Here is a 16,367-nt window from a genome sequence, read left to right on the forward strand (position 1 = left end):
GTATGGTGGTGCGTGCCTGTAATCCCAGCTACTCAGGAGGCTGAGGCAGGAGAATTGCCTGAACCCGGGAGGCGGAGGTTGCGGTGAGCCGAGATCGCGCCATTGCACTCCAGCCTGGGTAACAAGAGCGAAACTCCGTCTCAAAAAAAAAAAAAAAAAAATCTTGCTAAAGCACCCAATGTCACTAATCATCAGGGAAATGCAAATCAAAATCTTGATGAGATGGCACTCATCCCAGGTAGGATGGCCATTTTCAAAAAAAAACCAAAAGAAAACAAGTGTTGGCGAGAATGTGGAGAAAAGGGAATCCCCTCATATGCTGTTGGTGGAAATATAAACTGGTGCAGCCACTGTGGAAAACAGTAGTGTTCCTCAAAAAATTAAAAATAGAATGTCCATACGATCCAGCAATCCCACTTCAGGGTATATATCCAGAGCAACTAACGCCAGGATCTCAAAGAGATAGCGGCACTGGCATTTTCACTGAAGCATTATTCACAACAGCTAAGCCATGGAAACAACCTCAACATCCATCAATGGACGAACAGATGAGGAAAATGTGGTGTACACATACAATGAAATATTATTCAGTCTTAAAATGGAAATCCTACCATTTGTGACAACATGGATGAGTCTAGAGTACCTTATGCTAAGTATAAGGCAGGCACAAAAAGACAAATTTCACATAATATCACTTATATGATGAATCTAAAATAGTTAGAGAAGCTGAGAGTAGAATGCTAGCTGTCACGAACTGGAAGGAGGGAAAAATGAGGAGGTATTAGCCAAACGATATAAAGTTTCAGTTATGCAAGATAAGTTCTAGAGATCAACAGTACAGTATAGTGGCTACAGCTAATAATACAGTATTGTGTACTTACAAATTTGCTAAGAGGGTAGATCTTATGTTAAGTGTTCTTATCACAAAGTAATAATGAATGAAGTGGGCAGGAGGAAACTTCGGAGATGACAGACATGTTCATGGAATAGATTGTTGTGATGGTTTCATGGATATATACTTATCTCAAAACTCATCAAGTTGTATACATTAAATATGTACAGCTTTTAACATGTCCATCAGTCACACCTAAATAAAGTAGCTTTAAAAAATCCATGCTATAATAATTTGATAACTTTGTACATTACAAACTACTTTCTTTGATCATTTTTCTCTATTTTTATTTCTAATTGTCTACAACGCTTTCATAATTATTTGTTAAGCTACAATCAATATAGTAAAATAAAGACATGCTGATAAACTTCAAGCAAATAAGAGTGTACCTCAGTGAAGTGCTACTATTTGCAGTAGTTTCCACACCAGTACTGATCTCTGTCATCAGCTCTGAGAGGGGAAAGTTTTCTGGAAGAAAATGACAGCATTACAATTAATATCTCCCCCATTTTCCCAAACAGATAATAGGAAAACTAATTTTCTAATCTCTTTATGTAAATAAGTGCCAAATAGGACTGTGCTGTCCTGAAATACCATCTTAATTAGTTTCTACAAATTAAAAAATTCTCCTTCAAGACATTTTTTAGCTAATTTCATCTAAAGCAAAGAGTTTTTAGAAAAATATGTTCTGTGGTCTTTGAGGGCTTGGTTGAAAAGTAACTATCACACTTTCCCACAAACTCTGGGCTGTATGGGATTCTCCACAAAGTATACATTTCTAATGCTCTAACGCTCCCTACGTAAAAATCATAAAAAACTTACCCAGAGCGTAATTCTTAAGGACAAATTAAGCTTTATACTAAAACAAGGCAGAAGGTGAAGAGAGGGTAAGTGAAGTGCTTGCCCTTCCCCTTTCCAAAGGTCCTGGGATGACTGAGACCAATTGGCAACAAACCACTGATTGTGATGCTAACATGAATAGCCAAAAGCTTTGTATCTATTAGTCTCATCAAATCTTCACAACTATGAAGAAAGTACCAGGATTTAACAGAGGAGTAATCTAAGGCTTAAAGAAACTGAGTGGTTGGAGCTGGGGGCAAACCCAGGCTTGCTGAGCTCCAGGACTAGCTCCTGGCCACCACACCATGCTTATGTGCCCATTCCTGTAGACATTTAACAAGTCATTGTCATTTTATTTATGGACAGAGTCCTCATACAGTACCTATATCATCATAGCGCTCCACCCAGACTACAGAAACTCTTGTCTCAGGTCCAAGGGGAGGAACAGGGCGACCCTGAGGCAGCTTCCTCAATCTGGAACTGGGACTGAGCTGTATGGAAAGGAAGACGGAGAGCGGGAAAAAATAACAACAACAACAACAACAAAACTGGCTTAATAAAACCACCCAGTCATTCATTTATCAAGATGCTCAGTGATACAAGTATCAGGTCATGGAAAAATCACTTTAGGAAAAAGTGTATACATTTGCAACAAAGCTCTTCTTTGGCTCCTGTTCATCAGTCTTAACCTAGGACAAGAAAATGAAGGCTTAAAATTGTCAAAGGAAAAAAATGAAAGGAATACTGAATAATTATAATTTGCATTAATAAAAACAAAATTTACACACAGTATCTTAATGAGGGCTTAAAGGATCTGAGTCTGTCTCTACTAGGGCCAGAGAGCCGTATGCTTCCCCATCACAGCAACATCACTACTTGCCTGGGGATCCTAATCTCTAAAATGTCCCTTAAGCAAGTTATTCCTAAATGTCTTCCAGACTAAATGTCTTCTACTGCAATCTATGCCTAATTCCTTTTTCTCATCAGTAGAAAGAAAAATAGAGTTGTTCAGGCCTTTGTTACCATGCAGTGTGCTTCTTTCTGGCTTCCCGCCATCCTAATCAACTCAAAGTTTCACTACAAGGCCCACAGGACTATGCGGCTCTCCTTTAGCAAACTGGAACTCTGAGCTGCACCTCTTCAGAGGCATGCAGCAGAGCTAAGTTTAGGCTAAAGTCCTAATCAGAGCTTATGTGTACAGAGGGGAGAATCTCATACTTTGGGTGAATTTTAAAATTAAAACTGCTTTATTAGCACAGAAATAAACATGTCTTTACCAGATGACCAGACTCCATGACAAGTCCCCAGATGCTTTTATCTACTCTGACAGTCACAGAAAATGGCAGGAGCAAGAGATTTCTCCCAAACTAGTGACAGACCTCGGGCCACATTCACAGACTACTTTCTTAGCATCAAGACTCCTAATCAGCTTTGACTTTCTGACTTCTTCCATCTCTGACCTCTAACCCAAGACTTAAAGAGCTCCTGTGATTAGGTCAGGTCTACCTGGAAAATCTCCCTTTTGATTAAGTCAAAATGACCTAATTAAACCCACAGAATTCCTTTGCCAAATAATGTACCATAATCGTGGATATCTTATCATAGTCACAGGAGAGGACATTATACACAGGCAAAGGTCACGGGGGATTATCTTAAAATTTTACCCAACACCCTGACTTTTTTCCTACAATCTTGCTAAACTCACCTCAACAGTTCTAGCGGATTTGAAAAAAAGATTCCTCAGGGTTTTCTACTTACATGATCATGTCATCTGCAAATACATACAGTTCTACCTCTTTGTTTCTAATCTTTATGTACTGTAGCTCCTTTTGTCTTATTTCTCTGTGTAGGCCCTCCTCTACCATGTTGAATGGAAGTGGTGAAAACAGACATCCTTGCCTGGTCCTCCATCTCAGAAGAAAAGCATTCAATAATAATGTATAATGTGTAAGTATAATCCTAAGCTATAGGTTTTAAATAGATGCTCTGTATCCACTTGAGAAAGTTCTATTCATAGTTGGCTGAGAACTTTTCTCATAAACGAGTATTGAATTTTTGTCAACTGCTTTTTCCCCAATCTACTGAGATAACCATATGATTTTTCTTCTTTTTCTTTTTTAGTTTGTTAGTGTCTGCAAACTATAGTATAAGTGAGAAATAAAAACATGGTGTTTTATCTGGGTTCTGAGGAATAACTATGCTGTCATTCAGAAAATGAGTATAAAGGCAGCTAATCACTGAATACTAGATCTGTCCACAAACAAATCTCAAATAAAAAAAATTTTTAAGTATTAGATTTAGCTAAAATATTGCATTGCCATGCAATACTGACTGCTCATCTCTAAACTGTATTCTGTACAAACCTTTTAAAAACTCCTAATTTTCAAATCAGTCTACTCCAGGGACTATTACACCACCTGGCATTTTTTTCCTAAATAAATTTTAAAGGTAAAAACTTCCCTGTATTCTCTTTGAGGCATATACTTACATTAAAAATAATTCTCACTTTGGAAGAAAGCCAACCTAAAATCCTGCACAATGGAGGAACACCTTTTATCAAGCTGACACTTCCGTCTTTGTTATGATTTGTTCTAAGTCAATCTTCCTACACTTCTGATCTGATCCTGTACTTTTGCTATCACTTATGGGTATCCTTTTCAGTAAAGATGAAGAGACAACATGAGAGTAAACCACAGATAAAGAAGTAACAATCGATAAGGTCAGAAAAAAGATATAAGCAAAAAGCTCTTCTTGTAGCAGGAGCTGTGTTCCTCACTCAGAATATCTATCCACATACTGAGTTATTCTCCAAAATGTTCCTATTTTTATATGGTCAGACTTGTTTAAGATGAACATTATAAGATTAAAGACAAAAAAACCACGTAGTTACTACAATAACTTTAGCGGATATTCAGGGACAAATTTTAAACCTAGGCTTAAAAAGGAACAGGTGAGAGAGATGGGACCAGAATGGTGAAATCAAGAGAAACTACAAAGGTTGTCTCAGAATGAACTATTTGTTGCAGGCTGAAAAAGAGAAAAAATTGTGAGAATTTTATTTTTAAAAATTACGTTACTAAGGAATCAGTACTCTAATATCATTACTCTCTGGGTTAAAGTTAAAAGCTTTCCAGGCAAGATTCTTTAATTACCCCCATTCCACTACAAAATTTTGGAGACATATCAGCAAAGTAACTTACCCTCTGTGAGGAATTAAGATTGTCTGTATGATTGGGGAAAAGCTCAAGTGTCAGGGATGGCTGTTTCAGAATTCCTGGCATAAGATCCATATTTGAATCACTATCTTGATCTGAGATGTTACTTTCCAATGAATCAGCTACAGGGTAAATGAAAAAAGCAACTATAATACATATCACTTATTCGGAGCAAGAGTGTTAAAACTAATTATGCTCACCAGTCTCACTTAAGTCACTTAAAGCATTGCTTCTAGAGCAAGAGCTGATGAACTTCAGTACTAAGTATTTTAGGCTTTGCTGGCCATACAGATCTCTTGCATATTCTTCTTTGTATTTTATTTGTAACCCTTTAAGAATGTAAAATCCATTCTTGGCTGCATTTGGCTTGTGCCACTGTAGTTTGCCAGCTCCTGCTCTACAGATAACTAAAATAAGACTAGAAAATATTTGACTTTTCAGATGTGGAATGTAATAAATGCCACTATTACTCTCTGAAATATTTTGATTACACATTCAATCACGTAGCTTTGTGCCAAATAGGCACTGAGACATCCAGAAGCTACAGCAGACCAAGTCTCTGTGATTAAGAGCAATCTGGTTGGAGATAAGCACACAGGAAGTTATCCTCTACCCCATCCAAAAACAAAAACAAAAAACACCAAACCCCAAGTATCAGAAATAGGAGGAAGCTGAGCTGGCACTGGAGTGGACACATTTGGCATAGGGGATGTTTCACAACAGAAGACAAAGACCCAATTGCAGGAGCTACAGTGAAAGGACAAGGCTCTAGCTCTGGGAGGACTTGTCTGGTACTAACAGGCTAGGCCAGAGAAGCCAGGCAGGTATGTCCTCAAAGAGGAAGGACAGGTTCTGGCTTCTGGAATTATAGTAGTAAACCAAAACTTTGACAGGAAGCCCAATAGCTGCTATAATACAAATCTAAACCATGGAAGGTCCAACCTTCCAGGGATACAGCTGGCCCCAGAGAGTAAGACAGGGAGGGGCCTAGAGTGAGAAATCAAGGGTCAAAGTACAAAGGTTAGGAAGCTACCAAGGTAGGGCACAACAAAAGTCATTAGTCTGGAGATGAGACTGTGAAATCCTGATGTATTGTATTCCATCCTACAAATGATCTCAAAGAAGAAGCTGAAGTTTTCTACCTACTGCCTGACCACCTGCTTGGTCAGACATGAAGAAACAGGCTTAATTTGCAAAAAGCAAAGGTTCTGGGCAAAACAAAACTGTGAGTTCAGACTAAGAAGTAATAATCACTCCCAATCCTTAAAAAGCAAATTCTTGACCACCATCTTTTCTAGGCTACTTAAAAGTTTCTCTTGCTCAGTGTTAGAAGAATGGCCAGATGCTATCATGAGATCCTTCTAAGTTGTAGGATTCTATGTGGTTCCATGCAAAGGCTCTCATATGGAAATAGAGAGTAGGTGGGGGATCACTCGTAATTGGAGAAAGAAATGAACTGGAAAATAAGACTATGTATTGATTAAACTAATTAAAGAATGCAAAATATGGGTTGAAGTGGGATTCCTTCAATATTTAAAGATTATTAGAGGGTCAGTTTGCTTGTCTTTAACTACTTTCTGTAAGAAACTTAAGAGAAGATATCTTGTACTTCTGCATAATCTGTTATAATGCCTTAGAAGCTAGAGAATGCCTCAGATCACTTCAAAATCTCTTCCAATGCAGTAATATCCCACAACCCAGGAATATAAAAATAGATCCTAAAATAGGACCATGCAGAAAATGCTCTTACTTAAGGACTCCACAGGAGAAGGAACCACAAAAGCTATTTCCGTAAGGGCATCAGCATAATACAGCACCTTCTTCTGTCCATTGAAAATGCTAGCTCCAATATCTTCAGAGGGAATCACTTCTTCTAGGAAAAAGAAACTACATTACTGCTTCAAAAAGTAGAAAAAAACCAGTATCATCTTGCTACATGAAATGTTAACTGGCTAATAAAGTGATAAATAAAACATATGTTTCTAACAAGAAACAATTAGTGTGAAAGAAAATATAATGCTTTTAAATGTCTTTATTTTTAAATCAAAAAATCTTAATTTCATCATTTCTGAAACAGCTATATATCAGACCATTTCTGATTAGCAGGGCTTTTAATTTATGAGGCAGATTAAGGGACCAGTCCTTTGGATCAGGTAGATAAATAATCAAAAGGAAGACCAGCCCAGTCCCTCAGAAGGGAGCTGGGCCAGAGAGGCAAGCAGGCAGAGGCAGAGAGAGAGAAGAGGGAAGAAAGGAGAAAGAAGAAAGCAGCAGCAGCAGCGGCAGCAGCAGCAGCAGCAGCAGCAGAAGCAGCAGGAGGAAGGTGAAGCGGAGGGGAAGGGAGAGAGAGGGAGGAGAGAGAGAGTGCCCATGTGCATGTGGTCTCTGGACTCTTGCTTTCAAGACATTTCTATCCCTGGTCTCTCTCTATGGCTCCTCATATTGGCCTATGCTCCACCTTCCTCAATGGTCAGTGACATTGTATAAAAACGTACAGGCAGTTTTGGTAATAGTATCTGCTCTAGGGTAGGAAGACTGAATAAACAAAAGAAATGCTCATGAGAGCTATATAGTTCTCAATTAAAATGAACTCAGTGTCCTACCAGTAATACATAAAAGACCAACAATCTGACCAAAATTGGGCAGGGAAATGAGCCAGTACTTCTCAGGAAATAAAAATATGATAAGATATGCTCAACCATTATTGAAAGTTAAAAATTTCTCACCTAAAAATCTGGAAGATACTTAATGCTGGTGAAGGTATGGCAAATAGAAAGCTTAAACCAGAGGTTAGCAAACTTTTTCTGTAAAGGACCATACAGTTAATGTTTTAGGTGTGGTAGGAAGGTCTTTGCCACAGCTACTCAATTCTGCCATTGTAGCATGAAAGCTGTTGTCATAGACAATGTGTAAAATGGAGTGTGATCGAGTTCCAATAAAACTTTATTTACAAAAACAGGAATGAGCTTTAGTTTTCTGACTCCTAGTGTGGACTCCAGGCAGGTACTTTGTATCTGCTGTAGCAGACGCTGTGGTTACTATCCCAACAGCCACTCTATTCACCCCTGTTCTGCAGCAGGCAAAATGTGCAGGTGGGACTGATTCGATACTAGTTCTATCCTGTCTGTATCTCTCCACCAGAGTCATTCTATCTTTCTTGCCATAAGGACAGGCTTGGGATAGTCCAATTGCTATGTAGTTCTGGATTTGGGGAGGAGGGGGTTCTGAGATCTAGCTAATCTATCCTCTTCAGGCTGCTGTGGTATGTGGATGTAAAGTCTGGAATTGCCTTTCTGCACTATGAGAGAAGCCAAGCTGGGGAAAAGTCAAAATACAGAGAGCAAAGCTAAAGGAAAGTTGAGAGAAATAAAACAGGAATGCTGATCAAATGACACCAAAAACTTAACTAACCTCTGGAATTTTCAGTTACATGGGCAATAAATAACTTTCAAAATCTAAGGCAGTTTGGGTCATGTTTTCTGATACTTGCAACCATAAGTATCCAATTGACATACTTATCAAAATGAAAAATGTGCACTGGACATAGGCATTAACCACTTTAGAGAAGTAATATTAATTTTCCAGTGACCTCAGGAACCCAGGAACAGAAAGCATTAGCCAGGTGGGGCAAAGGTCTTAAGTTTAAATTTATACTTGCTCTGGTATGTGTTATTCTGATTAGTTTCTCAGAATGGGCAAAAAATTCTCAGAGATGATTAGCTGTTTACCACAAAGGTTTTGGTATAATATCCCAAGAATGTAACCTTTAAATGTGACTCTTTTGACAGCCACAGTTGATAAAACAGACTGGTTAATAGAAAACTACTTATTAGACAAAACATGCTTGTTAGGAAGCTGTATCGTTTTGTATGGATGACCAATATTTATTACAACATTTGTATAGAAAACTGAATCTTACTCATATTACAAAAAAGGAAATTATCAGCATGGTAATAAGCCAGTCATTTTGTGTTAATTAACTCTATCATTACGTGTATATGTATCTTTCATACACAGTGAAAATGTCTAGAAGAATATATAAACTATTACTAAGTTACCCTATCAGGACTGGGATTAGGGTAAGGATCATTTTCCTTTATGTACTTCTACTTGTCTGTTTGGTTTTTTGTTTTTTAGACAGGGAGTTGCTCTGTCACCCAGGCTGGAATGCGGTGGCATGATCATAGCTCCAGCTCCTGGCCCCAAGTGATCTTCCCGCCTCAGCTTCCTGAGCAGGTAGGACTACAAGTGCATGCCCCCTCAAGCTTAGCAAATGTTTCCATTTTTTGCAGAGATGGTGCATCGCTATGTTGCCCAGGCTGCTCTTGAACTCCCAGCCTCAGCCGATCCTCCCACCTTGGCTTTCCAAAGACAGGCATGAGCCACTGTACCGAGGCTGGTTTTGTGTTTTTAACAAGACTATAAATCATAGTAAAGGGGGGAAATAATCAAGACTAACAAAACAAGAAACAACTGACATATGAAACATTGTGAGTTTTACCTTGTTGAGATCCTTCACCATCATCACAACAATTAATAGACCAACTGGTGGAAACATGCCCAGTCCAACCAGGGTGTCTGCCCACATCAACTGACCAGCCAAGGGAAAGCAAAAATTCTAGGAAATGGGGCTGAACAGTTCTGGAAGACTCCACATTCTTTAAAATCTGAAATACATACCAATCATCAGCTATAATGAAGGAAACAAAAGAACGTATCAAAATAAATCTTCATAAAAATTGGTTAGCCTTTGAAGCTTCTGACAAATCATGTCCAAGCTCAGAATAAACTTAAGGATATATCGCTATAGAGAAAAATGCATTCTGATTTAGACAGATTTGGATTGGCTGAGACTTGGGCAAGTTTTTTAGCCCCACTGCCTCAGTTTCTTAATTCATAAAGTGGAGATAATAATAATGGTTGTGAAGTAATGCAAGTAAAGCTCTGAGCTCTCTTCCTGGCAAAACAATTACTGAACCAGGCATGTTTACTAACAGACGCTGTGTCCCTGCCTTCACAGAGTTTACTGTCTGGTTAGTGAAAAATATTACACAGGTATGCAATTACTTAATTATAGATCTTGAAAAATGCTATAAAACCTACTAAAATTCAATAAACATGTGTAATTAATAAATGGGTATGAAAATATCCTTTTCTTAGGCCAAAGAAGAGAATTCCAGGAAAAATGAAGTGACCAGAAAGTTCTCTCCTCTTCACTAAGCACTAATGTAATGTGTGGGCTTTCGATAGGCCTCACCAAGAGTCCCTCATTCTAAAACAGTGATTCTCATCTGGGGTGATTTTACTCTTCAGTGGACATCCAACACTTGGAGACATTTTTGGTTGTCATAACTGGTGAGGCACACTACAAATATCTTGTGGTAGAGGCCAAAGATGCTGCTAAATATTCTAAAATACACAGGACAGTCCCCACAACAAAGAACTTATCCGGCCCAAGATGGCAATAGTGCTGCTCTTGAAAAATTCACTTCTAAAGAAAGGAAAACAAAGAATTCCTTTCCAAATTAAAAACGAAAGGGGGAGGGTGGAGAGCAGGGTATATCAAAATCATCTGGGAAATCTCCTAAAAATAAGGTTCTCTTCGCCGGCTCTAGACCTTCTACACTAAAATCAGTGAAGGCAGAATCCTGGAATCACTATTTCTAAAAATTCCTCCAAATGACTGTGATGCAGCCAGTCCACAGATCACTGATGTCATTCACACAATGCTAATCTATGCCAAGATCCTACAGAGGCCTGTGAAAGTCAAAATATAGGAAGCTACATCCATTGCATCTAAACCCACTGCAAGTCATTGCAAGGTCATCACCTCTTAAACACAAAACCAGTCTCTTTAGACGTGAACCCATTTAGTTTACCCATATCCCTTCATATTCTTATGAGTGCCAAGAAACTGACTTAACAACCACTTCTAGTTATTGCAATTCAAATTTTCACCTAGAAGTAATACTTTTAAATAAACAATTTCTGAAAATTTAGTCAAGAAGCAATAAGTGAATCAAATGCAACTTGCATGCCACTTGCTGGCAGCCAGAAATTAATCTTAATCTACCCTGTGGCTAGGGAAGGCAGGTCTGAGACATTCCAAAGGAGGTCTCAGGAAATATTCCTTGATTCCTAGTCACCCTCAGCTTCTAAAAACCTAAGGAAACTGAACTGGGTTAGGAAGTGCCTCAAGGGTTTATGTCTTCTTGTACAGGTAGGAGAAAAGTGGCTTCATTATTCTCATACAAACAATGCACTGACTTACTTCAAAACAGATTCCCAATCTCTATAATTAATCCAATTTTACTGAGGTTCAGCATGGTAATAAGCCAGTCATTTTGCCACCAATAGTTCATAAACTAATCTAACAGTGCTTGACATGATAACTCATACCCTACAGTTCAATATTTTTTATCCACTCACTAATCAATGTTATTTCTGTAAACCAATGAGAATTCCTAAAAAACAACTTTTGTTCCGCTCTACTGACTCACCCTTTTTATCTTTAAACACGTGAGCCCCTCCTTTGTTCCTGGAAGCACTCTCCAGCATTTCCCAGGCTGCAGTCCTCAATTTTGGCTCAAATAAACTCTCCATATTAATTTTGCCTCATCTATTTTCTTTAGATGTATAAATTTATAGCACAAAAAATTACCAAAAAATAATTCCATAATTCTTACCTCTTGGTTCGTTTTCTGACCTGGCTTCATATAGAAAATAAAAACTGTGTCAAAAGGACGACATGGCAAGAGATCCAGATACCCAATGTCATCAAAAAACCCCGGTATCGTGGAATCAAGTGCAATAAGGTGAGGAGGTAGACGACTATTTGGAGGTTCCTGCCACCAAAAGTAGAAAGGAGCAATTACTACCTATTTTCACTGTTGTAATTATAAAAACAGTACTTGCTCATGGTTTAATAAAAATTAAGTTTAAAAATATAGAATGGTAGGAATAAACACAACCATAATCTTCAAGAAATTATTTAACATATTTCCTTTTAGTTCTTTTATTTGCCTTTTTAAAAATTAAAGACAACTGAGATTATATGTGTATATAAATTTGAATCCTGTTTTCTCTATAATATTGTGCTTTCCAGAACTTACTTTTAATATACCTTTTTTCTCATTCATGGTCTAGCTACTTTGGAAGACAGTTTGGCCATTTCTTACAAAGCCAAACATAGGCTTACCATGCAATGCAGTAACTGCACACCTTGGTCCTATTTTCCCACATACATCCACACAAAAGCATGCACACAAATGTTTACAGCAGTTTTATTCATAATAACCAAAATGTAGAAGCAACCAAGATGTTTTTCAATAGGTGAATGGATAAATCAACTGTGGTATATCCATACAATGGAGTACTATTCAGCAATAAAAAGAAATAAACCATCGAGTCAAAAAGACATACGAAGGAACCTTAAATGCATATTGATAAAAGTGAAAAAAGCCAGTGTGACAGGACTACATACTGTATGATTCCAAATATATGACATTCTGAAAAAGGTACAACTATAGAGAAACGGTACAAAGACCAGTGGTTGATATGGGTTGAGTGGGGAGTGAGGAGGGAGGGATGAAGAGGTGGATTTTCAGGGCAGTAAAACTATTTGTATAACACTGTAATGATGGACACATGTCATTACACACTTGTCAAACCCCAGAGACCTGTACAGCACAGAGTGAACCCTATTGTAAATCACCAACTTCAGTCAGCAATGCACCAACATAGGTTCATCAATCATAACAAATACATCACATCAATGCAAGATGTTGGTAACAGGGGAAACTGGGCTGTGGGGAAGGTGTATGACAGCTCTACCCTTTCTGCCAATTGTTCTGAAAACCTAAATCTTCTCTAACACAATTAAGTCTACAAATTTTTCAAAAATGCATTTTTGTTTTGTTTTCCTCTTAAACCCCTATCTTCTTTGAGATCTTGATCTTGCCAAACAAGGTTTTGCTAACCACAGTGTCTTTTAGGAAAGCATCCTCCAGAGAAAGCAAGAATGATTGTCTTTCACCCTGGCAAGGATTGTGAGCCTAGTCTTCTAGTCAATTACATAACATTCCTAGCAAGGTTTATGGCAATATTCTATAAAAGACATTAATATTTCTGCAGTCAAACCGAAGTGTATTCACACTAAGTGACATAAAATTACAAATGGCCTTATGTCAGTTTAGGTCCAACTTTGCCACTAAGTGAATTTACTACAAATATATAAAAAATTTTCCAGTTTTCAGTTTTTACTTTGAAATTATGGATAAGGAACTGTGGACCTCAAGCATGCTGCAATACACCTTATAGGCCAGAATATCCTCATCTTTTTTTTTTTTTTTTAAATAAGGTATTTCCTCAGCTTGTTCTTCTGTATGATCTTCTAATCCAGGAATATAACATACACATATTTTGTATCTCTTAATAATTTTTAAAAGTTTCCTCCTCTAGGTCTTGTACATAGTTTGTTAAGGTAGCTTTTGTCAGTATTACAGCTGTAAATGGTGCATTTTTGCATTGTATTTTTAAGTGAATATCATAGAGATAATCATTAATTTTTGTACTTTTTTGTATGGCAATCTTAACTCTCATTTATTTTAAATATTTTATTGATTTTCTTATGGTTGTCTAACTAGGAGTCATATTACCTACAAACCGCCTTCAATTTCCAATGATTTTTACCTCTTAGTTTAACATTTCATTGACTTTCCTCATTTTGATACTGTACTGTCATTACATAAGAATTTGTCATCGTGGGAAGGTCGTCATATCTTTATTTTGCAATTTTCTGCTAATCTATAATTATTTAAAACTAGAAAGTTTAAAAAACTGCATTGGCTAAGAAATTCTCATTGTTAAATAGTCATCAAGGTGGATAACCCTTACCTCTGATTTTAACAAAAGATTCCTCTGGTTTACTCCTGTGTTATTTACAGAAATCTTTTAAAGTAAGAACCTACACTAGTAGTGCTTAGTTTGTATTTTTTAAAAATCAGAATATATTTTCTAGTAAATACTAACTTACTGTTTCATTGACTGACCTGCTAATAGGAACAAATTATTTTCTTAATAGCTTTATTAATATTTCCCAATAATTAGTTGTTGAGTTCCTGACATAAACCTTACTTGATCATGGTAGACAATTCACTTAACATGCTATTAGTTCAGAATTCAGTTTGCTTAGCATTCCCTTTAATTCTTTTGTACATATATTCATAAGTAAGACTGGTTTGTAGTTTTGTATGTATGAGCTATCAGGTTTAAGTTATTAGAAATATGCTAAGGTTCATAAAATAAACCAGGTAACTTCTTTTTTCCTATGTTCTCATGCAGATGAGAAAGCATGAGAATTACTTCCTGAAAAGCTTAAAAGTTTCAACTAGAATAGATAACAAGAGTGGAAAACTATAAACTCAGAGACAAGGCTATTAGGGCCTTTCTTGTCTCCCTGCAGTCCACAGGAAGGATTAATTTTCTTTTATTATATTTTTATTTACTGCTTCTACTCTGTTCAATTTTCTCCACTAGAAATATCTCTAATCACTTGCAGGCTATGCCTTTTTTCTTTGCCTTCCATATTTACCACTATAGTTCTTATAATTTTCCTCTCTCTGCTCTTTTATTCTGCATTTTAAGTTTTTATGTTCATATGCTGCATCAAACTCAATTTTCTACAGTGAAAAATATTTTCCCTCTACATGCTGAAATATGAAATCAAACAGCAATGTCTCCCTACTTTCCTACAAAGTTAAATGGCCTGTAACCAGGTAGTTCCTAGGGAGTAAGCGCATGGGACAACTTACAGAATAAGCAACTTCTTGCTTGGCAATCTCCAGTTGTACTTTTCAAAACAAACAGGACTTACAATAGACTCCAAGTCCACCTCCAAACAAGTTATTTCACATTTTTGAGCCTCTATGTCCACATCCATAAAACAGGAATAACATCCCTTGTCTTGTAAATTTTTTTGTTTTCCAAGAGACAGGGTCTCACTCTGTCAACCACACTGGAGTGGAATGGAGTAACCATAACTCACTGTAACCTGGAACTCTTGGGCTCAAGCAATCCTCATGCCTCAGACTCCTGAGACACTAGGACTATATGCATGCCACCACACCCAACTAATTTTTAAAAACAATTTTTTTGTAGAGATGGGATCTCGCTATGTTGCCCAGGCTGGTCTTGAACTCCTGGTTTCAAGTGATCCTCCTGCCTTGGCCTCCCAAAGTGCTGGATTATAGGCATGAGCCACTGCACCTGGCTGTAAAATTGTTTGAAGGCTAATGGAATTAAGAATAATGGCAATATTATAGCCTGGCTTACTTTGTGCTAAATACTATACCAAGTATCTTCCACAAGTTAACACATTTAATCTTCACATGATCAATGAGATGAACACTTTTATCATCCTCACTTTACAGATGATGAGGAACTAAGACAAGGTAACTAACTGACCAAAGACCACCTAGCTGGCAAGCAGTGATTCCAGGACATAAAGCCAGATAGTTTGATCTCACAAACTGGACAACTTAAGAAGTGCTTGGCTTACAAATACTACAGTATTAACTTCATTCCTTTTTAAACGTGGCATGAAAGAGCAAAGTAAATTGCAGCTTATATTTTTAGTAATAACACTTACTAAGGGAAGATTTTTAACATTCTTTTTCTAATTACGTATAGATTTCATTTATCTGTATAATATGGGTCCTGCATTATCTAGGAAAATTCAAAGTTAGATGTATTATCAAAGTAGTTCCCGCAGACAGAAGAACTCTGAATGCATTCATGGGGTGACCTATCCTGTACCACAAACTATAACCTACAGCAGCACAGAGTTTCATTTATTTGTATGCAGGGTAAAATTTTAACCAGTTTTTTTTTTTTTTAATTTGCTTCTATCCTCATAAAAATATTTTAGCTCTTGTCAGCTGCACATTAACTTGTGAATATATTCATTCATAAAAGTTCACGAAAATTACCTTCAATGCTTCTAAGGACAAAAATCCAAAGTGTGAGAGGAAAAGGCGGGCTGTCTGGAATTCCTGGGCAGGAGGTGGTGGCTTGCAATCCGTAACTGGGTCAGGAAAACTTCTCTTCTGCAATTCCTCCTCACTCTGTTGCTCAAGGTGTATTTCATAAGCAATCTGCTGGGCCATGCCACTCCTTAATTTTTCATGTCTTTCTTCTAACTGAAATAAACCAGATGTTTCATTGTTTGAAACTATTATCAAACTAACAAGGCCAATCTTAACTTTTTTTATTTTTGAGACAGGGGTCTCTCTCTGTTGACCAAGATGTTCTTGAACTCCTGGGCTCAAGTGATCCTCCTGCCTAAGGCTCCCAAAGTGCTAAGATTACAGGCATGAGCCCCAATGCACCTAAGTCAATCTTAATTTTAAAATAAAAATAAA

The 16,367-nt window shown here is 37.3% G+C and overlaps 1 protein-coding gene across 12 annotated transcripts in view; it reads right to left on the minus strand.

Annotated features, from left to right (window-relative positions):
* Window positions 1-16,367, minus strand: part of RALGAPB (Ral GTPase activating protein non-catalytic subunit beta) — a 101,845-nt gene that overhangs the window by 8,339 nt on the left and 77,139 nt on the right. For 10 of the 12 annotated variants that reach the window (XM_032294963.1, XM_032294961.1, XM_032294960.1 and 7 more), the window contains 7 exons: window positions 15,936-16,145; window positions 11,634-11,792; window positions 9,449-9,614; window positions 6,698-6,820; window positions 4,933-5,069; window positions 2,115-2,223; window positions 1,282-1,360 (listed from right to left, as the gene is read on the minus strand). In XM_032294963.1, coding sequence (XP_032150854.1) covers window positions 1,282-1,360; window positions 2,115-2,223; window positions 4,933-5,069; window positions 6,698-6,820; window positions 9,449-9,614; window positions 11,634-11,792; window positions 15,936-16,145 — 983 coding nt within the window. The remainder of the gene's footprint in view (window positions 1-1,281; window positions 1,361-2,114; window positions 2,224-4,932; window positions 5,070-6,697; window positions 6,821-9,448; window positions 9,615-11,633; window positions 11,793-15,935; window positions 16,146-16,367) is intronic. The other 2 variants (XM_032294962.1, XM_032294955.1) reach the window with 1 other exon arrangement.

This window comes from Sapajus apella, unplaced genomic scaffold (genome assembly GCF_009761245.1).
Source record: "Sapajus apella isolate SASKATOON/1434 unplaced genomic scaffold, GSC_monkey_1.0 scaffold33, whole genome shotgun sequence".
Taxonomy (NCBI): Eukaryota; Metazoa; Chordata; class Mammalia; order Primates; family Cebidae; genus Sapajus; species Sapajus apella.